The sequence below is a fragment of the Pavona decussata genome, unplaced genomic scaffold (assembly GCF_977016875.1).
Source record: "Pavona decussata unplaced genomic scaffold, jaPavDecu1.1 SCAFFOLD_102, whole genome shotgun sequence".
In the NCBI taxonomy this organism is placed as follows: domain Eukaryota; kingdom Metazoa; phylum Cnidaria; class Anthozoa; order Scleractinia; family Agariciidae; genus Pavona; species Pavona decussata.
The window spans coordinates 6,873,564-6,901,243 of record NW_028145517.1 but is presented as its reverse complement, the minus strand read 5'-3'; the positions used below and the strand labels follow the sequence as shown (position 1 = coordinate 6,901,243).

Sequence of the window (27,680 nt, the reverse complement as noted above, 5' to 3'; positions counted from 1 at the left end):
TCCATAAGTGTGACCATTCAAATGAAAGCTACTGAGCAGTTCTTTTTTCATATCTGTTCAGATGGGGTTAATCGCCTCAGAAATTTGGGTTTAGCCATAAAGAAAATCTGCAGTTTTCTTTAGCAAAATTTCATTAAACTAACCCAATTCCTTTCATTTTCGAAGAAGCAATTTGCAGTTAAAAATGAGAAAACCCAACAAACATTCCCTTTCTAAAAACTTTCTGCAACTGAAATTTTCATGTTAAGCATCTGAACAGAGTCTTTAAAACGACACAAAATGATCTGAAAAAGCAGGAAACAAAATTTTGAGTATTTTGCTTAATTGTTCCAGGTGTTCTTTTTGGGTGCTGCTGTAGATGAACTAGGAATAATACTGCAGCACATGCTACAAGCTAGTGAACAGTATATAAGTGACAACAGTAGTTTAGCATAAAATTTTCCTGCTTACCTTTCATCCTTCCCAACACCAAAGAATGACATAAATCTGACTCTGTCTTCTGAAATCAACTCTTGAGTCTAAAAGCAAAACCAGTAAGTTGTATTGATTAAAACATTCCTTTGATTTCATTTCCCTTCAAATTCAGGAGTACAACAAGTGCCTAAGTGGGAACCAATTAAAGGGGCTAGGTCACACAATTTTGGGGAAATTATTTTGACATATCTAAACGGGTCATAGAATTGAATTAAACCTCAAAGTAACTCATAAAAGCTATTGAAAAACACAAAAGAAAAACTAGGAAGCTAAAACGTGCATGGACAGGCAAACTTGACAAGATTTAAAGACATTGGATTTAGGTAAACTTCAAAAAAAAAAAAAAAAAAGTGGTCCAACAATAATTTTGTAAGTGATCTATAATGTTCAGATATTGACTTTATTTTGTAATATGACAGAGATTTCATCAATAAATAATTTTGCAACACCATTTTCACGTTTAGAGCTGGCAATTAACGAAAATGCACACAATCACACAAAGTACAGTCAGTGATCTAGTCCCTTTAACCAACTGCATGTCACTTTACTGGGAGCCTTCCATTTTTTATCTCGTTCTCTCTCCTTTGGACATATTAAGGGCCCTTTTTTCCAAGATACTTCTCACACAGAACATATTAAACGAACTCTAGAATAAAACCTAGAAAACATTAACTGTCAAACTATGAAAACCGGGAACATTAAGAAAAATTGTATTAATTATTTCTGGAAATGTATCTTTGTTCTACGACCAATCAGAGGCAACATCAAACCACAAAAATAATTACCATTATGTAAAGCTTGTGGTTTTCCTCTCCAACTAGAGTCATTGGTTTTCAAACACGATAAACATTCCCAAATATTTCTAGTATCCACGGTTTTCTTAGCTTCACAGTAACCAAATGCTGAAAAGCAAACTTTTCTGCTGATCAGTAGACATCTCCTTACCGTACAGTCTGTTATCCTGATGTTTGAAACACTAATCTCAATCAGGATTGTCCTCCATGCGCTACCTTTGCTGGTTAACTTGTTGATTGCCTTGTTCAAAATCTCCACACCTGAAAACACGAATGATCGATCAGAAACATCAATTTTGTTGGCATCCACTCAACAAAGTCAGCTTTTAGAACAATGCTATTTTGCAAAGTATATGTACAGTACAGTGCATGAAGAGCCATCTGATATGTGGCTGTCAAAATCTCCAACTTCACTTGTTTGATTTTTTTTATATACTTCATAGAATGTCTTATCAGTGTTAATATTAGTCTTAATGCTCAGATTACATGTAAATCAGTTTCCAAGGGTAACTTATTGATTAGAACACAAAGGGTAAAAATATTAATCAAAGTGTCTCTTGGTCAAATTCAGGTTATTTGTTATGAGATGTTTGTAAAACAGCTTGGGTTGAACAGCATATGTTTACCATGGAAGGGCCAATTAATTTGATCTTATTGCTGTTATGCGCATATGAAAATATTTCTATTGTATATGCACAATATAAGTTTTATATTTATTATTTATTATTTATTATTCTTTATTTTGAAAATTAACATTTACTTCATTAATTTATCATTTATTATTTGTGTGGGCTATCATAATTTGAAATATCTGAGTGGTCTGTTTCAAGTGACAAATACTATGTACACATAATTTATGGGGATCAAACAAACTTGTTGTTCCATATGTAAACACAACAACTCATGAATTACATTCCTTTAGATATACATCAACGATCAACGGACTCACTGACGACCTGAGGTCTATAACATCCCTTAACAATTTTAAATCAAAGGTGCGCCAAATTTCTTTTCAACCAAAATGTCACTGCAATAATAACGTGTAACGAGTAGTTAAGTCCTTTTTCTTTTCTTTTTTTTTTTTTTTTAATTTTTAGGCTTGTATATATCTTAGTTTATTTCTTCTTTATTTATTTTTTTCTTTTCTCTGAGATATTAGCTTCTACAGCTACTCCATAAATCCCAGGTTTAAATGAATGTGATGTGATGTGATGTGATGTGACACCACTTAGTTCATATGGCCAAAATTTTCTACCCACTGTTTGTTGTTTCACGTGTATGTACATAAGAAGTTGTGGCAGTTAACTACGAGAATGCAATATACTTTAAATCACAAACTATAACATATCATACCTGTTGGTTTTGGCACATCTGTACAACCAACATATTTAGCAGAAAAGCTCTTTTTTGGTTCTACATGAGGTTTTTCATTAAAACTGGCATTATCTGAAAAGCAACAATGAAAAACACTATTTTTATGAAGGCTTTGGAAAGCAAACCACAAAGTAAACTAATTTTCTTAAAATAAATCAAATGAATTACATACTGTAAGTCTAGTGTTCTGAAAACATTCTTATAAATTACCTTTTGCGCTAGTAGAGACCATTTTTGTCCACACATTTCGCAGAGGAAAGACTGTATAAGTTCATTATGCTTTTTTATTATTTATTATTTTTTTATTTAAACAAATATTTATACAGAACGTATCCAGTCCTGTATCATTACATTAATATTAATAATAAAAATAGTACTTGCATTTAAAAGCAATTTGTTAGGTAAGGTTGAAAGATGGTGGGTGATAAAACCTGTTTATCAGGATTGAATACATGAGACGGAAGTTCAGCGCCAAACCCATGTATATATACAAGCTGTAGCCATGTGTAGCCACATTATGCGATTCTAGCCAGCTAGCGCGTTTTACACGATTGTAAGGGTTTTCTTTTTCCAACCCTCCCTCCCTGAGGGTATATCGTGGTGGTCAAGCAATAAAGACCCAGAGAACCCCAAAGAGAGTTGTTGTGTATTTAAAGTACCTCTCGCAGATGATGGAGGTGGTGTGTTTATGATGTCAGACCATGGTTTCTGTGCTGATATTTTCCGGGTGCTTTCTTGTGCCTTTTTCTTTTCTTCCAGAATCTTACTACACATATCATGCAATGCATTGGTGATGGCTCGACCAGAAATGTTACCATGGCAACGGAACATGTGGCACTTGTGTTTACCCGTTGCAGGATCCCTAGCGACATATGCAAAGTCCCTGAAACCAGCATCAAGAAATATTTTAGGACACAACAATTACTCAAATTAATTTAAGCCTAAATTTGAGCCTTGCTCAAGTGAAGTCCGTCTGCACTAGCCTAATCAAATTTACTCACCCCTCCCAAAAATCATGTCAAAATTTGAGTCCTAAGCAATTGTGTCCACACAGTGAAGGAAAACTAGAACACCTTTTGTTAAACACTGAAAACTAGCAGCAAATTTACTTGATTGATATTGTTGTTAATAGTGTTTTTAAACCTTTCAACAAAAATTTGTCAGGCCCCAAGGCAAGATGGCTTAATAGCCTGAAAAAAAATTAGTAATCAAGCAAACTGACACCCACACTTGCAAACTACAATTTTTTTACCACAAATTATGAATAATATTGAAAGTACCTAAAAATCCACCGCGTGCAGATGGGCCCTTATTCTGCTAATTAACATACAATGTACCTTTGATCTTCCTTGCCAACACCCCACACCCTCATTTTAGACACAGGCTGGATTAGCAGAGTAACTCTGGTTCTTGGCTCTACAAGTTTGAGTGTATCTCCTTCCAACAACAGTCTTATATCCTTCCCCTAAAAATAATTCAGATATCATTATTAGGGACTTTAAGAAACCACGACGGCAACGTCAACAAAAATTAAAGTGCACGTTACTTGTATAACTTCGTGATTATTCCAATAATTATTCGTTCACCTTCTACCATGTGGCCAAACTATCCAGTAACAGAACAGGTGGGAATGGCATTCAAGTAATTGAGACAGAGAATGAAAAAGATACCACATGTGCTCACGTTCACCATAAAACTTTTAGTCCATGGGCCAGAAAGTGAAACCCTCCCCCCATCTCGGGATTTTTGCAGACATGTATCATTTTAAACCTTTACTTAAGGGTATTCCAAAAATCGATGTTTGCACTCGATTGATTAGTGGGTGTGGCCGTACGGCACCATTTTTTTTTTAATCAAAGTGCCACAGGCTACCCAGCCCGGAATTTTACAAACAATCTTCTTAAAAGCTATTATCCATGGAATTAACACACAAAACTGTGCATACTTACTCTTCTCCATCCCCTCTGTTAGATGATACCTCAACTTTCACTTTTAAGCTTCAAAGTTGACTACTGCGCATGTCACAAAGTTCATGCAGCTTATACCTATACTGTATAAGATTATGTATACGATCGTGTCGCACAGAAACTCTGCATAATCACTCAAATTTATTAGATGTGGAAATTTCGTAAACAACGCAGCATTATTAAGCACCGGAACTGCTTTCCACGATAGTTCATGGCTATTGGTGTCTTAAATATGCACCCGAGATGATTACTACGCTTTCTAGGCAATGCCAATAAATTTAAACAAAACTACAGTTGTTCAAGGTTTGCGTGGGATTTGGGGGAGATCTGGCACAAAAAACACCTCGCCCGACAATTTAGTGCCTCAAGTACTTTTTATGCGGCTTCCCAAGATGTATTGCCCAGTTTTTGGCCATCCATGCAATAATCCTTTTAACACTCGGATTTCTAATCAGCCATTTTGGAAAAGCGGACAGGTAAGTTTTTGTTCTCTGATGCTACTTTCTCTCATTTGCTAAGATGTTTTATGATTGATTAAATATATTACATCAATATAACAGTTAGATATTATAGTAAATAATCTCACTTCAGTCGATAAATCAGTCCTTTTCAACGTCTTGAAATGCATATGATTTTTTTTGGAAAATGTTTTTCTCGAGATAATTTGAATGTCAGAAAAAAACTATCGAGTACGCTCAACCGACATGACGTATGAGGTTTCTAACAAACCTCAAGGCATTATTTCCAGTAATTTTTTATTACCAAGCAGAACAATCTAATGCTTCATCCTTGCAAGCCTCCAGAAGATGTGCAGCTTGTTCTTCAGCTTCGATCATCCCAACTATGAAAGGTACTCCACACTCTACCTGGTAATTATGTTAAACCTGGAAAATTCACATCCCGGAGCGGAGGAATTGTTGAAACGCAATGGCTTCAGATCAACAGATCGTATGTACCATCATCCAGGAACAATGTTGACATCACCATCGAGCAAAGAAACAACGGCCATGCCAAATCTCACGGCGGCATTGTTGGTTTTAGCAGGAATCATTTGCCGTCCTACAGATGGTGCCGTACAGGGCACACAAGAGCGAGCTATCTGAAAGCGACCAAAGAGATTGCAGGTATGGACAGCCCGGAGGCTACATCGCACAAGGAGGTGAGAGGATCGCAAATTGTGAAGAGCGAGCAAGACACATGCAGTGTTTTACAGGCCATTAGTAATTTCACTAATCCATTCACCATCGAAGACAAAGATGCGCTATACTGTCTTTCATTCGGCGCTCCTGTGCCCCAAGATGTCGAAAGTGACATACTGATGGCTGATGACATCGATCGGAAAGAAGGCCCATCGGGAGTTTGTCCAGAAAAGACTAGTAGAGAAGAAGACCATCTTTCCCTCTCCAGTAAAGAAACAGAATCTCAAAACGTTTGCTACCCAAGCAAAATCATCAATGGTCTGTCGAAAGGAAAGAAGAAACATAGAAATAACAGCAGAGAGAAACGTCTTTGGGCAACTGGTGATACTGGCGCTAGAGCATCACGTTAGCTTGGGAAACGTGCTGAGTTATCCAAAGGGCCAGGTCCCTTGGGCACTCGCTTCTGCAGATGGTGCTCTGATAAAGACTGACAAGTTGAAGTTGATGCATTCCCTAGCAGAGAAATTGCACTTGGTACAGAGACCCACCGTGGCATTTGATTGCTACATCATAGACGGGAATGCGGTGCAGCAGGCAAGGATTTCTCTTCCAAGCACATTTGGAGAGCTAGCTGAATGTGTTTTTGATCAGCTCCCACGGGCACAGCGTGTTGACTTTGTGACGGACTCCTATCATCCCCGTTCAATTAAAGGAGTAGAACGATCGCGAAGAGGTTCTGCTAAGGCACACCTAGTGAAAGGACCATCGTCTACCAAAGTTCCTCATGACTGGAAGAGGTTTTTGTGCAACGAAGTAAACAAGCGACGGGTGACAAGCGACGTCTCTTGAATATCCATGCAGTTGCAAGAGATCTCAGAGTTGATGTCAATCTTGCCCTCACATGCAGCCCTGCACCCATTTACTGGTTGCGATACTACCAGCGCGTTCATACGAAATGGGAAAGTGACGCCCCTGAAACTCCTTAAAAAGGAACAAAAGTTTCTTCCCTCATTCCATGCTTTGGGAACATCTGTTGACGTAGAAAACAGCGTATTTGAAGATCTGGAGTAGTTTACGTGCCTAATGTATGGCAGCAAGTCGGCTGACATCAGCTACCTAAGACATGAGAAGTTTACTGAGAGGTTCAGTACGAGGCCAGGAATAGTGCTGACAAGCTACTACGGAGTGGATATAAGTCTTCTTCCTCCTTGTCACGAGAGCCTACGAATGCATATCCAAAGAGCTAACTATCAAACTCTTATATGGAAGAAAAGCAGACACCAAGTATATTCCCCTAGCCAGACCTGATGGGCATGGCTGGACCATTGACAATAAAGGACAGCTTGAAATCTTCTGGACTGCCGGCAATCTGATGCCTCAAAAACTGGCAGATGTAATAGCCAGCCCCTTGGTCACGCCCGAAGATGAACATGACAGCAGTCTCGATTACGACAACATGCCTGATGCTGTATTGGAAAGCGCGGATTTGTTCTTAAATTAACCATGGAGAAACTGGGTGACGAACATTAATCACTTTTACCTCTTGTAGCACAATGGTCTGCTGACGATGGTGACGCGTAACCTGTCGACCCCATCACCTGATGAAGACTAGCAATAAGAAGTCAATACGTAGCGTACCACAGCCAGTGACTACATCGTGAGACAAGCAACTCATACTGATTGTTTCCAGTGAATCTGAAGAGGTTGCAATCTACTAAATCTTGTAAAGGTGCGTAACTGCTGTTTTATTTACAGCAAAGAAACATAAGTAATTCTTATGCATCACTTCGCATATACCCCTTGCACAGGCTGAATGAACTTTGTGACATGCGCAGTAGTCAACTTTGAAGCTTAAAAGTGATAGTTGAGCTATCATCTAACAGAGGAGATGGCGAAGAGTAAGTATGCGTAGTTTTGTGTGTTAATTCCATGGATAATAGCTTTTAAGAAGATTGTTTGTAAAATTTCGGGCTGGGTAACCTGTGGCACTTTGATTAAAATAAAGAATGGTGCCATACGGCCACACCCACCAATCGATCGAGTGCAAACATCGATTTTTGGAATACCCTTGGGTAGAGGTTTAAAATGATACATGTCTGCAAAAATCCCGAGATGGGGGGAGGGTTTCACTTTCTGGCCCATGGACTATTTGATTTTGGTCATTTCACGCTGTTGTTTGGTGAAGTACAGCAAAGAAAGGTACCAAAATTTATCAGATACATGTAGGGCCTTTGTTTTTCTCATTAAATCATAAAATGGATAAAAATTTCTTGAATGAACTGAAGCAGTGGAACCATGTGCCAAAAATGAGGGTGATCCAAAGAAAACAAAAACAACAAAAAAATCAAAAATTCTGTTTAGAGAGCACATAATGGATTGTTTTTGTTTTTTTCTTTTTTGAATTGCTCTCATTTTTGGCACATGGCCTACCACACTTCATTTAAGAAACTCTGACCCATTTTTTACCTAAATTTGGCCATATCTTTGATAAAAACCAAAAATTCACCTCAAAGTCAACACAAGCCTTTTATGCCCCCAGCCCCCTAAAGGCCCATGTTCACCCAATAGGCATTGCATGCGTTTATTATTGTATACAAGCGCTTCTATTATTTAGTCTTGGGATCTGATTGGTTTACCAGAATATTCCTGCTGGGATGATTGTCCTGGCGTATTCAAAATAAATCAAACCAGGCAAATCATACTGGTTGATTTCGTTTCAGTTGCACCGATTTACTCCCCAAAGTGCTCAAGTTCTTTTCACTCCTTTGTGTAAAATTCTTGGCAAACAAAAGTCAAGGGTTTGGTTCGTTTTTCTGCATTCATTCCTTTGAGCAAAGGAACGCCACCTAGAAAACCATACAGTTTATTATATCTCTTTGCAACGCTGTTTACATGAGTAGGGAGAATAAAATCAAATGGAGCTAATAAAACTTACATGTTAAGGTCAGACATCCATAGAAATCAGGAACATCGCTACAACAGATGTATGCATGGAGACAACAAGTCCTTCCGCTTTATTGTTTCAGAATAAAAGCTATGCGAAGAGTCTCTGAGACGAATATATTCCTTTGGAATAACAACTGTACAACTGCATTGTCTATGGCCAGATGTTACATGTACAGTCAAACCTCTTTATTACGGACACCAAGGGGACAGGAATAAGTGTCCGTATTATAGAGGTGTCCATTTTAGAGAGGTAGGCTTTACATGTATATGGATTTTGGTCTCTCAGGGACCAAGTGAACTGTCCATTATAGAGAGGTGTCCATATTATAGTAAGAGGTGTCCGTAAGGAGAGGTTCCACTGTACTTACAAGCGACCGACGATTTTCCTTTCCTCATGACGACTGTTCTTGAAAATATCCACAGAATGAAGAGAGAGGAGGAAATGGGCTCGATGAATGTGGATTACTTTCGCTATTTGGTGCTTGCTGTTATTTTCTGAATTTTCGACTGTGCAAAATTCAGCTCAGCGTGCAATGCCTCTTGGGTGAACATGGGCCTTTAATTACAAACAGTTAAAATAATAATAATAATAATAATAATAATAATAACAATAATAAATTAATATGAATATATGTGTAACATGTATATGCACTGCGGATGAAAGATTAAATAGAAGATTGCGAGAACCTTTTCTCCTATTTAATAATAATAAATCGAAAATCTTTCTCAGTTTTTTTTTTTTTGAAGCTTTATGTATGTCATGTACCTCGCCCCAGGTGTCTGCAGTGTTCCAGAGATCCTTCCTCTGCTGTGCCAAACTTGAGATGCAGTCAGCAATAGTCTCACTCATGTTGTGTGGTGCCACCTGGCTTTCCTCAAGTTCAATCCAACCCATAGAATGCACTGGAAAACTGAGGACCTGGAGGAAAAAGAAAACATCTTCATTAAAGGAAAAACTGAAAACAGATCAGCGCCACATCTGTTATCCAGCTCAGTGAAAGAAAGTGCTGTATCATTAAATTCTGTTTTTATTCTTGAACAGTTTTCAGCAAATGGCATTACTCAATCTGGTTGCAATTGCATTAGTTTTTTCATGTATTATTGTTGACCTTACAATAATTTATTAACATCACACACCAAATTTATGCCATGATACTTAAAAAGCTTTTACTGGTAGTTCTTCACAAGCCACACAATTCTCATTGAACATGATGCAAATCATCTAATTGTTCAGGGCGGTAACTTACTTTTGAGTGGTACCGTAGGACATAACAGAACTTAAACCAAAAATAAAAAGAACTAAAAAGAACTTGAACAAGCAAGTTTATTCAGTTTTCTTTGGTTGTCTCTTACATCAAAATGGAACCAAGACAGTGGTAACTGGTTTGTCTGATTTTAACTGTACTATGTGCAATTAAGCGGTAGGTTGCACTGTACCTTTTGTTTCTCTGCAATTTCTGGAGATTTTGCTGCTTCACTAGATTTCTTCTAAATTATCAAATAAAAAAAAAACCAACAATTAAGAAAGAGGAATTAGAACTAACCCCAACTTCTTGTCCTATTACTATACAAGGTAATTTAAAAATGTGAAAGGAACTATTCAATAAGAAGAATTCACAACGTTCCACTTTGTGTTTTAAGATCTACTGACATGAGTTAACATGAAAATGGCCTCATAATGCATTGAAAACCATTCAGATTGTCAAATACTTATAAACGACGAAAAGAGAGGAGAAAAAGGCAGGAAATGAGTACATCATGTTAATCGATACTGGATACTTTATTTACCCTCAGTCACTATTTGAAGGTCTTTGAGCATAACCGACTTATGTCGAATTTTAGCCCAGTTTTCCATTTCGCTCAGATTTGTCCGAATTTTTGCTCTCCCTGGTTTTGAAAACATTTCGCGCTTTTACAAACGTGGACAAAACTAAGAAAACCAAACACGAACAAAACAAAAACCACTCGCTTACTATTTCTCTCTTGTTAATTCTACCACAGAACTTTACTTCTCTCTCCCACCCCCTCCCCATATGTAATGACAACTGAACACAGACAGCCAAAAAACCACTCACTTACTGTTTCTCCATGTAATTCTACCAAAGTTACTTCTCCCTCCCCCCTTCCCCTTATGCAATGTTGATGTGGGTAGTGATGCTTGCCAGGAAACTGTTCATGACCCAAAAGACAACATTGAGTCGGGCGGAGGGGGGGGGGGGGGGGGAAATTGGTAGTTTGCTTGTCTACAAGTGAACGCACTTGGTAGGCAAATTTTCTTATAAGTTTTGTCCACGTCAGACTCGTTGTTTTCCAAATTACCGGAAGCCTAATAGTTTCCACTGTCCACGAGCCGTGTTTAGTCGCGCTTTTGCAGGTTGTAACAAGCCCAAAATAGATCAAGGCGGTAGGGATAAACAACTTGCGTATCGGACTGGTTTGGTGGTTTCGCTTTTGTTTGGTGAAGTTTGTAAACGCATGACATCCATGGATCTTTTAAAAAGTTATGAAATTGACGAATGCAGTTCACAGGAACTGGTCGAAATGTTGTCCAAAGAATCCCTCCTGGGTAATGATGACTGTGCCATGGCAAAATTCCCGATTCGATTATCAAATCCCGCGGGAACATCAGAGACAAATCCTGCCATGTGCAAGGTGTTTTGCAAGCCTTAGTTGTGGTTTACCAGGCTTGAAATTCGGTATGTAAAGATTAACTTTACAATTTCAAGGCAATGATTCAATGAGAGTACAATTAACATAGACTTTCCACGGTTAACACCAACTGCTTGTGAAAAGAATAGATAGTCAGTACCTTTTAATAGAACTGCCGTTAATCGTTGTAATGGCTACATTTCTTCCTGTTAATCAGGTGGAATTCTAGTATTTTGGGTTATCAAGAGTGATATGTCGACAAACAGGACAAAGCTGGATTTTATGCCAGGAAATGGACACATTTCCTCTTGGAGAATGTAACTGTTTACATTTCTGACATTCCTGTCACGCACGTAGTCGTTTGTAACAGAATTAAATAAAAGCGTGACAGTATTCTTTCCCTTTCTCTTGCGAAAAAGACAGCTTTCGTGTGCTGTGTTTCAAAGACAACGAGTGTATATTGAATACCAGTGATTAATACTCAGTGCATTGTCCTTTTGGTTATGTAGTGTCTATAATGTTATCGATATATCTTTACAAGATGGTAAAATTCCTCAATGGCATTAATACAAAATACAAATTGGCGTAAATAAATACTGGACAATGGTTTTCAATCGAATTGCAGTTCACATGCAAAAATTTGGACAAATCCGAGCCAAATCGAAAAACGGGCTGAAATTCGACATAAGTCGGTTATGCTCCCAGCCCCTCATTTATAGTTCTAGTGGGGCCGAACATTAAACTTCACAAACAAAAAAAATTCAAATTGAGTATTAAAAATCCCAGCTGGGGCGAAGGAAACCAGCTAGCTATTTTCATGGAGCTACTGAAAACAACTCCTGTTAAAGGTCAGAGGGAGACTTGAACCCAGGACCTCCAGGTTACAAGTCCAGTGCTCTATAAGCCCAGCAACACTGAATAAGAATCTCAAGACAACATACATGCACAAAACCGTATGCACTCATCTGATACCTTTGGTCTTGTTGCAACGTGAGGCAGTGTCCACTGCGTTGTCCCAGAAGCAACATGCCAGTAATAAGTGCCACTATCACCCTTCACCTCCCTCCACCCCTCAGGCAGCTCATATGGCCCACTGTTATCATCACTCTCTCCTCCCATAGATTTCTGATCCTTCATCTCTTTAGGGGTGGGAGGAGGCTCAGTAATGTCAACTTCCATATAAGGCTTGATAGGCGGTTTCTCATCAGAGGAACTCTGTGTTTTGTCAGAGAGAATGCTGCCAACCTCCGTGTACATTTCTTTGGCGTCAGAACAGCTCAACAAACCTTCACCATTTTCTAATATTTTCATCACGTCTGCCTGTGATTTTGAACGGCGATGCTGGGCTGGACTGGAACCATTCTCACTCCCATTTTTAATTTTATCAACATTTCCATCCGAAAGCTGTCGTCGATGTTTCTTTTGAAATATTTTGAAAGCACCGCCCTTCTTAGGCTTCTCCTCTGGTTGTTGTTCCACTTTATCAAACTGAAAAACGTTCTCGCGGGGTTCAGTTCTTTTCATGGTATCCTCAAGATTTGGTAGCCTTGAGGGAAGAGGTGGTGGCAAGTCATTATCACTGTTATCATCGTCATTATCATCATCAGATGATGCTGGTATTCTAAGTTGGTCAAGCGACTCTACTGAGGCATTCTGCTCAGGTTTTGGTAACTTCTGAACTGCGGCATACACTGGCAAGTGCTCCTGAGGCTCTGTCTCTGTTGAGCAAAATTTCAAACTGTTGTCAGTGCTAATAAATGGAAGATTTGTACCTGAAAAAATCTACTTATTCGTGAGTTACCTTCTAACTAATCATCGTGTAAATTAATCTTGAACATAGTAATGTCACAAAAAGTTTCAACCTCTTGCATCAAAACCCTTTGAAGGGTCTACTCAACTGATGGGCACTGCACACTCCAGTTTAGAGTCTGTGGCAATTTTTGGATGCCATGTGCAAACATGGAGAGCTAGGAATTCTTGCTGCAGCAGCTCTCTGTCTGATTCTTGCTATTCTATGTTCAACTCTAAGGATTGGAAACTCTGTTAAAAACTATCTTGAGATGCACGGAACATACGGATTTGAATTATTTTTTTACTGTATCTGTGGCACTTGTTTACACAGAACAAAGTGTTCCAGCAGTATATGCATAAATCTTATGTCTTTATCCAAAATCTTCATCAAAAAATCCTATAGTCACTGAAAAGGCAAGAGAGCTGCAGCATTAATATTTAATTTCTGGTACACAGAAATTACCAAAAAAATACCACTGGCTCCCAGTTTAAGATTCTAAATTGACTCAAGAATCTGCTGATTACCTTACAATCTTGGAGTTTTACGATGTAAGGGATATTTTTGATGGAGTTTCAAACTTACTGTTCAAATTTACTGTAATGTTTTCATAATAAATATTAATCATTAAAACCACAAGCACAGTTGACAAAAAAGTCAGCAATGCAAATATTACCTGGAGTTGTTTGGTTGATAATATCTTCAGAAGATCCCCCTTCATCAGGTTTGTTTTTAGGTTTCTTTTGCACTACAGCATATAATGCTAATGAAGTGTCCTCTGTAGTTTCTGTTAAACAAACAAACCAATGATCTAAGCTTGACACATAAGATCAAAATAAAATAATAAACAAAACTGACGTACAATGTACACAAGTTTGAATACATGCATACCGTGACTGCTGTGCAACTTACATGTAAGTTCAATTTGAAAAGAAAAGAAACCAAAAATATAAATTTACAGTTGTGTGCTTAGTGACCTGGCCTTTGAGTGCATTTTGATGCTCCTTGTTTCATGGCGACGAACAACACTGGAGCAGGGAACAAGGGGTGTACTTTTCAATCACAGAAAAAAGATTACAGGAGATTCTTTGATGACTACTGAAACTATCAATACTTGAGAAAACTACTGTGATAGTTATCGATAGTTGAAATCACAATATTGATGCATTACTATAAGAACCCTCACTTTTGCAATAAATCGATAGTTTGATGTATTATTACACCAGGGCTGTCAACCTCACACGTCTTCAAATATGGAGAATATGACTCCCCCGGCCAGCAATAATAAAAAAGCGCCTCACAGAGGCGTCGCATTGGCCAATTTCACGGGTTCAGAAACAACGCTACACATTTCAGATTTTCTTGTCACAAAGTCAAGTCTACAACAAATAGAAAATTTCGTCAATTATCCTGGAGATTACAGACATAAATCTGGAGAACAGAAGATATGGCTCAAAATCTGGAGATTACAGACATAAATCTGGAGACTGGGAGACACTGTTCAAAATCTGGAGACTCACGGATTATCCGGGAGAGTTGACCGCCCTGTTACACTCCTACAGGACATTGCAACATTTACGTGTGAAGGGGCATGCATGGGTTGAATGGATGAAGACGTATTACACCTGTAGGTATTTCTTAAGAAGAGTGGACGACAATAAATAAATTAATATTGACATGTACATGTACTGAAAGTTCATAAACCCAAAATTCAAATTTTCAGATAAAAGTGTAGAACAATTTACATTTACGTCAACAGAAAAAAAATCCCTATTTGACAATCATTAATCATACTAACCTTTCTCTTCCTTTTCTCTAGCTTCCTCAGGTTGTGCTTCCTTTACGACTGATGTATTTAGCCCAGGTCCAGTATACGGTTTTGGGATAGGTGGAGGAGCCCTCCTATCCCCTGAAGATGTCTTTCGCTCCTGCGAATTTTTCCTGGATGATCTCTCTTCAAACTCTACATCATCACAAGCCATGATCATGCTTTGAAGTTCTCCCGTTATAGCTTCATACATGTTTGAGTCCTTCCGGCCGCCTGGAATTGCAGGAACAACATCACCCAATTCAACAATCGGTCTCTGCATTGGACTGTTTTGCCTCTGGGGGGCTATATTTTCAGATTCTTTAGAATCTGTATCTTTTGGCTTTTTCTGTACAATAGCATATACATCATTCTGTGGTCCAATAGTATGGAAATTGTCACTCTCTGCATCCATAGTCCTTTGACTCGCAGGCATTACTTTAATATTTGATCTGTCAAAACTACCATCAACAATTGTGACTTCTTCGTATGCCATAAGAGTTGGTCTACCGCCACTGCCACGTATGTCCCTTTCATTGCCACTTGCACCATTGCCAGGATCTTTAGATGATTTCCTTACCTCAACAGGGGCGGCTATACCCACACCCTCTGCAACAATCAAAGGCCGAAACTCATCGCCTGCATAAGTGTAAGATCTCCGGTCACCACTAGTATCATCATTTACTGACAGCTTAGTGTCTTCTAAGCCTTGCGTTTCAGAACGTTCTGCTGCTACACCACCTTTATCTGTGACTACCAATGGTCGGAATTCCACTTCAGCATATGAATAACTTGAACTCCCGCCTCGATCTGGTGTTAAAATAGTTTTTTGCTCATCTTTAGCTGACGGACTTAGAAGTTCACCAGTTGACACGTCACTGTCATCAAGCGATCCCGTCTCATAACCAAAGTCACCATCAGCATTCAATCGATCTACGCTCCCTTGTTCTGAGTCACTGTCGCTGGCATCATAGCTACTCTCCTTCTTGAGTTCAGTTTTCTTCTTCCCATTTAGAACTTCCTTGACTGTCTTTTGTGAGGATGGTTTTGCGACCGCTGCTGTTCTTGAGCGTGGAACTGGCGGTGCTACACCTTGATTGGGCGATCGTTTCTTGGCCGCACTCACATCTTCACAGGAAAAAAATTAAAATTAATATTAGAGCTGATTAATTGACTGTCAAAGGTGATCTGCATGTACTTCACTTTTGCAACCAATAAAAGAAATCAACACCAACCACGTCTACCACATATTATACACTTTTTCCACCCTACATGCATTTCCTTTGAATTCTAATTGCAGGCTCATTGGGTTGTTTCTATTTATTGTGAATGGCAAGTGAGAAAAATCTTTTGGTTTTGAAAACAAGCTATAGGCTAATGAACCCCACTCATTGATTCCACTTGGTATGAGACACTGGCATTGTGAAAAAATTAATAACAACTCTGTGCTTCAACATAACTTCAAATGTACTTTTCTACGGAAATTACAAACAAACGACACAAATAAACTAAATAAGTGCTCAACTTTGAGAAGGCACTAAATACATAATATAGTCTAGCTGGAATGTCATTCCGTGCCTAACTTCTAATAAAAAAAAAGTATTCATTAACAAACAACAGCTAATAATAACACTTTATGATAGGATGCTATCAATCACCTGTTGTAGAACTGGGCGATTGTTTACTGTGCTGAGAAGCTGGACAATTCTGCAAAGATGACATAAAAAGGTTTGTAGGATGTCAACATGCATTAGCAACTTTTGGACACAAAAATAAAATGTAAAACAGGGAGAAAATAACAGGAAAAGCACCTAATGAAATGCATAATAAAAACATTTTTTTTCTCTTAAAAAAGATTAATATGGGATATATGGGATGAGGAACCCATTTAGGTGGAAGGGGGAAGGACATTAGTAATGCCTGGTGAAAAAAAGTAAAACTTTTAACTCAACAAAGTGGCTAGTACATTCATTCTTTTTAGTAGGGTAACTGTTAACAGAACTAGACTATTATTTTAATATTTCCACCAATGTAAATAAATTTTGGCTTATGACAATGGCACTAAAAATAGATGACATTTCCCTTTTAAAATATAACATAACATATCCTTCACAACACAGAATTTTACTGTCAGTGTAAATTATACATAACAAAATAAAAGTGAATATGAAGGCATGTCAGTATACATGTACATATATAGTACAGAACCTTTTCTTCCACCACAACCATGCACAATAATAATAATAATAATAATAAACACCATTACAAGGCTTCATTGGGGAAGGAACAAGTTCCTTAAATAGTCACAGTGATTTCACAAAAATGTCAAGGCGAGAGGAAAAAACCTGATGTGAAAAAAAAATCCCTGCTGCATGACACAATTAACTTCCTCTTCAAAAATCACTTTCTATTTATGGGCAGAAAATTTTGGTGCATCACAAAATAACACACGACAAATAAAAAATAACTTTGTTGCTGCCAAATCATAAAAATGACAAATAAAAAATTGTCATTTTAACTTGAAAAGTAAGAAGGTCAAGGCAATAGTTTGAAATAAGAATGATATTAATCAATAAATATGTGTAGAATCCAGGGCCGCGATAAAATAATTTTAATTATTGATTAATACATGTAGTTCCATCCAAAGGAAAATTGCTGAAACAAACTAAGTGTAGTAAAACTCTGGAATGAAAAGGGATTGTACTCAAAGCCAGTTAACAGTTATATTTAACACCAATTCAACCACCTGAAATTAGTTTACCAGGCTCTTATACAACCTGACCTTCACAATCACAAGGATTATTTAATATTGTTTGTAGCATTAACAGTCATGAGCTTAAACTATAAATATTTCCCTAACTGTAACATGAAACATTATCAACTTGCAAACAAAACATGCTCTGAAATCATTAGAAAACATACTAAACTCAAACATTGATATCTTTGAGTTTAGTACGTGAGTTTTGATCATATATCTATGGACAGAATTCATCATCAGTGTTTGAGTGAATACTGGTTATTGTGTGTAATATAATCAGTACCGTTACATTAAATATGTTACTAGTTTGTTTTGGTCTCATATGAGTAACCCACATGTATTTATTTATGTTCATGTGTGGCAAGAATGAACCAGTATTGAATTGTATAACACCAAAGAAAACTCAGGTTACAAATCACACAAATTTGCAAGTTACTTTGCCCAAACATTTACTGCACAGCCAAGAAATTAAAACTTAACATCATGCATGGATGAATTCACCTTTTCATGAACTGATACTCGGCAGTTTTCACAGTACAGTGCCTCACATGTGGCACAGCAGATAACAGGTTCCTTGGACTCACAAACAGTACACACAACCTCTTTCATGATTAACTTCATTTGCAGAACCATAAAACAAAGTCATTTTGACTTCAAACCCACTTAGGACAACATTTTAACACCACTAAGTGGCTACAAAAACACTTCCTTCAAATCAATGAAGAGGGTTTACATTTGCATATTCACTGTTAAGTCACTCTTATTTTAAATGTAGATTTGGATGGGCCAGTAATGCATTATTCATATAACCTGCTGAGCACATTGAATTGCAGTTCATGTGTCAGAAAAATAATTAGGCTGAAAAGCTTTATTTAGTTTCATTCTTGGCACAACAAACTCTTCTTCTTCATCAAGGATTTTAGCTTTGGAACAGCCAATGTCACTGAAGAAGGGATTAAACTGCTTTTAAACAAAGTCTCATGTGTTTTTCTAAGGATTATTTGAATTAATTGTACATATTAGTATTCATGAATTCAAAATGCATTGTTTTGAAAATAACAAGTTTTTCACACCTAAGTGTGACTAATACACAACAAGGAAAGTTTTATGACATATTCAAATTAATTCTTAGGTGAGATATTGAGCACAAGGAAAAAGGCTGTTGGGACAAAGAGATGTACTTGCAATGATAAATCATTCAGTTATCTTTCCCAGTTGATTGGCAAAGGAAACAATATTCAAAAACCCACAGGGATCTCAGCAGTGTTCTAGCTTTAGAAAGCAAGGTGTGCCAAGCACAAGACTGCCTCAAGGATTAAGGTAATTAAACTTGCACACAAAATTTTATTTGCATCTTAGTTTGGCCTGTTTTATTAACAACAGCAGAAAACAGAATTCGGTAACAAGTAATGTAGATGAGCATCTGCTTTTGATCGATATGTTATTTCATAACAAAGTATTTAATACCAAAAATGGTTTAAGCAAAAACTTTAAATAGTATGCAACATTTAAGGAACAACATGGCGATAAATAAATGATGCGGCTAATGCTCAGAAGTGTGACGTGCTTTAAGAAAATGTTATGCACTAAAAACCAGTGACTTCTAAACTCACAACACTGAACCCTTTGAAATGACGGTTAAACAATTCAGAATAAAATTTGATGTCTCAAAACCTAACATACGTTCAAAACGAATGGCATGGGATATTGAATCAATATTCATGTTACAATATATTGCACTTAGCAATAACAGATGACAAGAGCATTTAATAATTTTGAGCATGAAAACCGTTTCCTTCCAGGATCTTAATAGATTTGACACATAAAATTATTTTATTACTTGTCAATCATATGTTGTCACTTAAATGAAGCTCACCATAGAGCGCCTCTCGAAATATTTTCAATTCATCAGTGTGACTAATCTTCAAGTAAAATTTCATATCAACATGTTTTGCTTTACAGATAATTGAAGTATTTTGAAATTTTCAATCAAATTTGTGGCAGCCTCAACCACAAGACATTTCAAAATGCCGGCAAACCAATATTTTTGCTTTACATATGATGACAATTTGTAAAAGAGTCACCCTCATCAATTCTAAAGAGAATGAGAAACTAGGAATATTGTGTCCATTATCTACTTTATTTTTCAATATACCGGTACTGATGTTTACAGCCACCACGTTGGCGCCAAAAGACGGCACCAACAATTGGTGGACAAATACTAACTCTTGCAATTTTTTGTTCTCCATGCCTTTGTTCTGAAGAATGCTATAGAACAAGAAATTGGTCTTACTAGTTGTTTCTCTTTACCTCCATTTTTCATGATCCACTCAAGATAAAAACCAAGAATTGCTGATTATTGCTGAAGTTATAGTTTTAGCTTTCCTAACATATTAAATTTGACACTGTTATCATTATTTTTTAACTTTAAATTTGAACTTTATTCACAAAATGCTGAAATGGTTGCACAACTACATGTAGTTGATTAGAAGTTACACGATCTACATACATGTAATTCTATGATAAACACAGAACTTTTCAAGTGTTAAACTCTTGAGATCTAAAATCTGCATTAAGGCCTAATATACATTTTACCTTTAAATTTTCATTTCCGTTGAATGCAATGCAAGTTACAGATTGTCGTCAAATCTGCACTCTGATTCAATGCAGCCATTCAACTCTCAAGCTTGCATCATGCATCCTATGCACACCTTGTCGTTTGCATGGTCATTGCACATATTTACTATGATTTTACAACCTTTTCTGGGACTTGAACAACTTTCAAAATGACTGAAATCGGACCCAATGTACCTTTATAAATTCACTCACTTCACCAATTAAAAGTAGCCACCCTTTCACAGAAATAATATTTAACACTGTTTTGCTCTCAATAAACACCTATCTTTTTCTCCCAGTTTCTATTCATATGCGGTTTTTCTTGACACCTCACCTTCCCCACCCCCTCCACCCAGTACGTTGGTTTATAAGGAGCAAACACACAGTCATCTCAAGACTGCGTCCTGACAAGAGCCCGGTAGCCTGTGGCACCCAAGAAAATACTCTACAGGGCACCTAAATTTTTTGCAGTTGCAAGTAATACGTCAACATGTTAGGCTACTAACTTCTCAGCTTTTGGCCATGTGGGCAACAGCCTTGCTCCTACGCCTGTCAATCTAATTATAACTCACCTTTGGGGTTGTGGTTGTTGTTGTGGTTTGTTTGCTTCTTGTTGCAGGTTTTGGTGGGTTTGTTGAGCGATGTGAGATTGGCGTTCGTCCAGAAGATTTGCCTCCAGAGGCCTCACTAGCTGTTGACTTTGATGGTGATGCAGATTTCTATCAAACACATATTTCACAGTCACAAAACATAGCCTCAAACAATGACCAAATGACATGAAGTACAGCAGAAGTTTCATAAAGAGAAAACAAAGGCAATCACTACCATAAAGGAGGTTTGGAAACTTGGTGCTTTGAATTTCTCAAAGAATAGTATTTATTTAATCACATTTGAGAAGCTATTAATATCAAATACTCTTTTGAGTGTTTTATTGAATTTCCAAACACCTCAAAGACAGTTAACAAAACACTCGGCTGCACCCCCTTTTTTCAACCCATTTCTCAGTGTTTGGAAATCAGATGAAACACCTTTCCTTGTGTTTATATAAGTTTAAGTAAACTTAAGCCTCCAAAAAACACAACTGTCTCTACGTAATCTGTTACACAAACTAAACTAAATGTATCAGAAACATCTCTGTAAATAGGACAAGGCTAAGCATACATGAAAGCTAAGTCGCTTTCTTATTAAAGAAAATACCAAGAAAAAGTTGCTCAAGAAAATAAAATATTCATGAAATACAATCTGCAAAAAAGTCACTATTTTCTAAACTTTGGAAATCCAAGGAATGACAAAGAAGTTTTCAATCTATTGGGAGCTGTATGTCATCCATGGGGCCACATTATTCCATGAATGGAATCATGAGTTAGATACAGTCAACTCTCTCGTAAGCGACCACCCTTGGGGCACGACAAAGTGGTCGCTTACGGGAGGTGGTCGCTTACGGGAAAGATCAACAAAATAAGCCTAATACTGAATTGTTTAATTAATTACATAAAAATATTTCCTTAGCAGCTGAAATAAGGCAAATAGACACTGATTTATTTGATTTTTTCACATCTATTCATTCTTCTGATGAAACTTTGTATAACATATTGGAACAGATCACTGTAACGATTCCCGTTTACCTACAGATCTAATTATAGCAATCTTCTCTGTCTGTAAACTATTATTATCTGTCAGCAGTCCGGGGTAGCGTGGTGGTCGCTTACCGGAAACAGAAAACAAAAGAACATGTGTAATTTCTGGCCTAAAAAGTGGTCGCGGTCCCTTAAGAAATTTGCGCGGTGGTTGCTTACGAGAGAGCTTTTGAAACAGTATTTAACTGAGACACAAAACGGTTGTTTATGAAGTGGTCGCTTACGGGAGGTGGTCGCTTACGAGAAGTGGTCGCTATGAGAGAGTTGACTGTACATGTACTATGTGTAAGCCTGGCGTGTGTACATGTTGTGAAGCGGTGAATGTTGCTTTTCGTTATCAAATTAAAGTTAAAATCAGTGATACTGTTAAGGCATTTAAAAATACAAATACAATGATGTGCATGCCTCCTTTAGCTCAGAAGCGTCCATTTGTAGATTTAAATATATCAAACGTTATTTTTATACATTTCCAAGCTCTCACTAGCAAGCTATCTTCACTGTAGTTACCAACTATGATAGCCTGCCGCCACTTGGCAAATGAAAGTCCTGCACATTGCCCCGCTTGTCACAATCAACAGTTGTTAAACTAAAATACATGGCTGTCATCTTTTTTTTTTTTTTCAATTTTTGTTTTGTAAAATGTCGCAAAACTTAGATGTTGTGAAAAAGTTAAAATTATAACTTAAAACTTCCAAGTTTCTGTACTTTGTTGATCTCTTAACTTCTTTGTCAATTGAATTGAAACCATTTAGAAAAGGTGAAAGAAGTTTGTTGCATAACACATGCATGTATGTCAGGAAACATTATTTTAAAAGTGGATAAAAGCATAGATATCAGGATCATAAACATGTCAAAATGTTAAAAATCCTTCTTAAAAATTTACACCACAGGAGCATAATAATGTAACATAAATTACATATTAAGTTTGTTTAAAAATAATACATTTTAGACCACCTTTGCATTTGACAGCTGCGCCAGAAACAACATAAGCAGCCTGTTTGACAATTATGCCATTTATGGACCACTTTCCTGTTCCATTTTGTATTCTTATTAATTAATAGCCAAACAATAGAATGACACACATTTGCTAAAGTACAAATTAACATAATATGTAGCAAAACAAAAGTTACTAGCTTTAACTGCACTAAAAAGTCAAGAACTAGGGTTAATTCTAGAATTTGGCTTATGATTGCCCAGCGGACGCCCTTTAAAGATTTTAGAGGGCTTTTTGTCATGCCCAAGATATTTTATCTTCCCATACAAAACAAAAGAATTAACAATAAATTGTCAATGTAAAAAAAATTGGGGGATATGGAACTTCATATAAGTTGCTTTGATGACAGATTCAATATTTATAGTGTAGCTTTTTCATGTGCGCAGTGCAAATTGATTTCAGATATGACCATCAGGTCACAATGTCAAACTTCCTAAAAGGAACACAGCCTTTAGGTGTGAAATTTGTGCTTCACATTTTATACACTTCTGCTTAAACAGAAAAATGTTTTCTTGTTTCCTTTAAAATGAACCCATAAAAAAATTTTCAGAGCATAACCCAATCACCAACCATTAGACAAACTGGCAATCTGATTGGCTGCACAGTGGCATGTCATAATTTCAGCAGACTGCACTGAGAGCCAAGCCAGGAAAATGATTGTGTTATTGTCAAACTCATAAACGAACTACCTAGAAATGTCAGTACTATTTTTTACTGAATTTCTTTGTTGAAGAGATCAGTTTCTGGGTTATGCCAAACAATTACACGTCTTGCTCTTGGTATCAATACACTTTGATAGTGGGCGAGACATGAACTTCAAGCTTGCCATCTAATTGTCAAATAGGAACATGGCTTTTAGCCAATCACAATAGAGCAATTTTGTTTATCTACACTTACTAAAAAAAAATTAAATTAAATTAGAAAAGGCATCTGAATTAAGAAAAGTATCTGATTGCCCCTGGAAAAAATCAAATTCTCCCAAGGCCGATAATGCAAAATTCATAAGAATGAGAAAGGAGAATTTTCCATTTCATCATGAAAAATTATGTAACAAAGTTAAGGGTCCAAGCTGCCAAACAGAAGACAAATTTTCTGATGGGAAGATCCTTGGGAATCACTAGTTGTGAATTTGACACTCCATGTGGTTGCTATTTACACTTGCAGGTCAATACAAACACAATATTGTACATGAAATGTCTTTTACTTGAGCAATATTTTTAACACATATATCTGACACTCGCCCTCCAGGAAATTAGTTTTCAATTTGCATTGCACCAAAACATTGACACAGTAATCTTTCTCTATTTAATATGGCATCGAGACACAAGGGTGTTTCTTGTTGAACTTAAGAACGATATTATTTAACCATCGAATCCAGGTGAATTTATCACACAGAGATAAAAACAATGACATGTCACAAATGCTTTTTAAAAGATTTGTCACTCACAGTTTGAAGGAAACAAATTTTCCTTTAAAATGGGATCTATTGACACTGACAAAATGTCAACACTGGTAAATTGGAAAATCAAACATTTCAAAGTGAATTTTTTTCCGCCGAGAGGAAGGCTTTGGGAAAATACTTTTTAATGACAATGTTCGCCCCGGGCCCTATTTAGAAATGTACATGCATTTCAAAAAGTAAAAAAAATGATAGGGTTTAGAAATCAACTCGGTTCGAAAGCAAGTGTTGTTTGTCCAAGTAATATTCACACAGAAGGGCGCAAAATCTTGTCAAATGTCCCTCCCACATAAAGCAGATTTCTGCCACGGTTTATCGCAGAAATCTCTTGCAGCCAAACAGAATTCCTATACAAATGCCAAATATCTGTCACTGGCTTGATTTGTGCACGTACTTTTCGAGATCTCGGTGCTATGGTACTGTAAGCGTACAGTAGATGAGAAACCTTACATCAGATGACATTGAGCTTTCTGAAAAACATTGTTGAGAGAGGTAAATGGAATTGACCAGTAGAAACAGCCACACGAGTGTTTAATGTGGGCAAATATATCTCAGTAATGATAGATCGATCGAAGATTTCTTTGAAAATTGAAGATTGAAAATTCAAAACCTAAGTTCCATTTATTGTGATATGTCGACAAAAGGATTCGTTTGAAAGTCATTTACACAGAAAACCAGGGATTTCCAACTCCGATTATTAGAAATTAAACCCAAACAACGACTGTCAATGATTTTTCGACAGTTTTAACCTACCTTCAGCGACGTTTGTCTTCCATTCGTTGAACTTGGGCGTTCGGTGCTTGTCGCAGAAGTTCCACGATTTCGTTTGGCGGTGATTTCGGCTTTCTCGCCAAGTTTAGCTTTGTCCGACAAATCTGTCAGTCCTTTTACTTTAGTGACTGTGGAAAGAACGACCATACACAAAATGAGCCGGGAAGTTTCATTTAAATTTCAGCCACAACAAACCTTCCCCGTCGAGCTGAACCGATGCAAATCAATTCGATATGAATGAAAAATTCGCTTGTTCACCTTTTTCAACCTTGAACTGGGACATAATAAGCCAACAGCGCTAAATATTCCACAGTCTTTTCGATCGATCACAACACGAAAGATTTCACATAGCGGGTCGAAAAGGCTGTGTCTTGCATGTTTGATGAGTATATAGAAGAATGGAAACCCCCACCATAGGTATATTATGAATGCAGCAGACTGGACTATTTGACTCGCGCGAGCAGGAAATGGAACCCCACTAAACTACCATGACGTCATTACTCGCCTCGCTTTCATTGATAGCGAAAAACGTGTCTGTTTTTTACAAATTTTATTGGCGATTTCATGGAATCCTTTCAATCAAGCAAATGACATTTATTCAAAATCCATAAGCTTTACGTCAGGCGCGTGACATTATTAAAAGTGATAAAATTTTCAGGCGGAATTTCACCCTTGATTTCACAAGCTCAGCTATTAAATCCCCGATAATTCCCATTGATTTTTCGGAATGTCCAGACTTTTTTTGAAATTTAATTTAAGTTTACTGTTTGATGTCTGTTGATATTCAACTAGATTTAAAATTAATAAACCTTAAGTAAACAGACAAATCTCTGGCACTCGAGATAAAAATAAAGGCTAGTTTTGAAAACATGACCAAACTGGCGTGCTTCGTGTCTGCCGAAATAAAAAGCCTCAAAGAATATTTTATAATGACATGAATGAATTTGAAAGCCTTTCACTCGGCGAAATGAAAGAACTATGTTATAAAAATTTAAACCACTCAATACAAATAGCGAAGCAACTCTAAGTATGGCGGCCTATTTCCAAGAAAATCAAACAAAAGGATCTGACACCTGACCATAAGCCAATAGACAAAGCCGTCTGAAAACTTGATCTCGAGAACATAAATTCTATTTTATAATTTGTATTTTCCTTACATTCGTTTCAGTTTCGGTAAGGTTTTTCCTAGGATCATGTTTTCTTGTAGAAGAAAAATTCAGGGAAAACTTTCACATTCCCAACGGAAGTAAAACTAAAATGCGTATTTCAAAATCTGACTCATTTATTTCTTCTCCATCCCACGTACATCGTCGGTCTCGAATATTGAGGTGACAAGTAACTAAAAGTAATTTTATTTCACTACAAATGTATCGATAATGATTAATTATATTTTTTTTCTAGGGAGGTACGGTGGAGGGGAGGCTTACAACGGGGGAAAAACCTCGGCAACATTGGCGATTTACTCGTTTCTATCCATGTCAGACCCCCACGCAGCATTTCTTCATATCACGTTCCTCAGTATTTTTCTAAGGGCGAAACACGCGAGCCCGCGCGAAAATTGCCTCCCGCGAGGGGATGCTTATTTTTCTCCGCGCGTCTCCTTGAGGGATGCAAGTCTCGCGTTTCGCTTGCTTTACTATCCCGAAGTAAAATAAGGGATTACTCGAATAGCGTTGTCAAGAAGTTTTATGCTTTACCATGTTGTAAAAAGAGTTCAAGGTCAAGTCCAGTATGGAACTATTTTACCGCATATAATAAAAACATTTCTGCATTATGCATGTTGCATGCAGCCTTCTATTTTTAGCAAAACTTCAAAAAGTGCGCGTTACGTAAATTTGCATGCCTGTGTATAAACATTAAGCTTTAAAACTTTAATACTTGGAGCGTATTTCCGCTGGTAAATTGACATCAGTAATAAGACGATTTTTCAAACAGCCCTGATTGACACTTTTCTGCCCTCCTCATGTTTTGGCCAATGTATATTCTAATTTGCACCCTTTTTACTCTGTTTCCAGTTTGAAATGCATCCACACGAGATCAAGAACACATAGAAAGCCACGCAAGCTAGGATAACTCTGCAAATACTCATGGAACTGGGGTGGTCACATACGCTTGGTTGATTTTCGAAGGCTGCCGTTTACAAGCGATTCTTGTTCCGAGTGATTTGTCGCGATGTTTTCGCCGATCAAACTGAGATTTCGAATCGCCTTCATTAACTATTGAGATTTTCGCCAGGGATTTGCAAATTTGGCAATCCACCAGGGGTTTTCTGGCAGTTTTACGAAAGGGAGGGTAATTTAAAAAGGAAAGTGTTACGTAGGATCATAGATGATTGTGAACATACAGCTAGCAAGTGTCTTATATACATACACGTATAAACACAAGCTGTGCATTATATTATACATGCAGGGTAAATCTTGCGTATAACTTGTAGGGTATCGCTGATTATGCAACAGATTTCCACCGATCCAATTCTGATTGGCTGTCTCGGTATCTTATCGTTGAA

The 27,680-nt window shown here is 37.2% G+C and overlaps 1 protein-coding gene and 1 long non-coding RNA gene across 5 annotated transcripts in view; one reads left to right on the top strand and one right to left on the bottom strand.

Moving 5' to 3' along the window:
• The window catches only part of LOC146471977 (uncharacterized), a 33,738-nt gene extending 7,255 nt beyond the window's left edge, over positions 1–26,483 (bottom strand). Inside the window, exons 1-14 of one of the 3 annotated variants that reach the window (XM_085120538.1) lie at positions 25,433–26,483; positions 25,157–25,302; positions 20,886–21,032; positions 16,598–16,646; positions 14,931–16,067; positions 13,809–13,919; positions 12,316–13,061; positions 10,132–10,179; positions 9,461–9,613; positions 3,980–4,107; positions 3,302–3,525; positions 2,622–2,714; positions 1,420–1,529; positions 451–518 (exon numbers count right to left, since the gene is read on the bottom strand). In XM_085120538.1, coding sequence (XP_084976664.1) covers positions 451–518; positions 1,420–1,529; positions 2,622–2,714; positions 3,302–3,525; positions 3,980–4,107; positions 9,461–9,613; positions 10,132–10,179; positions 12,316–13,061; positions 13,809–13,919; positions 14,931–16,067; positions 16,598–16,646; positions 20,886–21,032; positions 25,157–25,302; positions 25,433–25,457 — 3,185 coding nt within the window. In that variant the 5' untranslated portion in view covers positions 25,458–26,483. Of the gene's footprint in view, positions 1–450; positions 519–1,419; positions 1,530–2,621; positions 2,715–3,301; positions 3,526–3,979; positions 4,108–9,460; positions 9,614–10,131; positions 10,183–12,315; positions 13,062–13,808; positions 13,920–14,930; positions 16,068–16,597; positions 16,647–18,198; positions 18,391–20,885; positions 21,033–25,156; positions 25,303–25,432 lie in introns of those variants that run through there. The other 2 variants (XM_085120537.1, XM_085120539.1) reach the window with 2 other exon arrangements.
• Positions 18,778–27,108, top strand: LOC146471976 (uncharacterized). Of its 2 annotated transcripts, none has more exons than XR_014866732.1 (2): positions 18,778–19,017; positions 26,576–27,108. It is a non-coding gene; the product is annotated as an uncharacterized LOC146471976 (long non-coding RNA). The 2 variants fall into 2 exon arrangements; XR_014866733.1 differs by lacking the exon at positions 18,778–19,017 and adding an exon at positions 21,007–21,148.
• Positions 27,109–27,680: the final 572 nt, after the last annotated feature.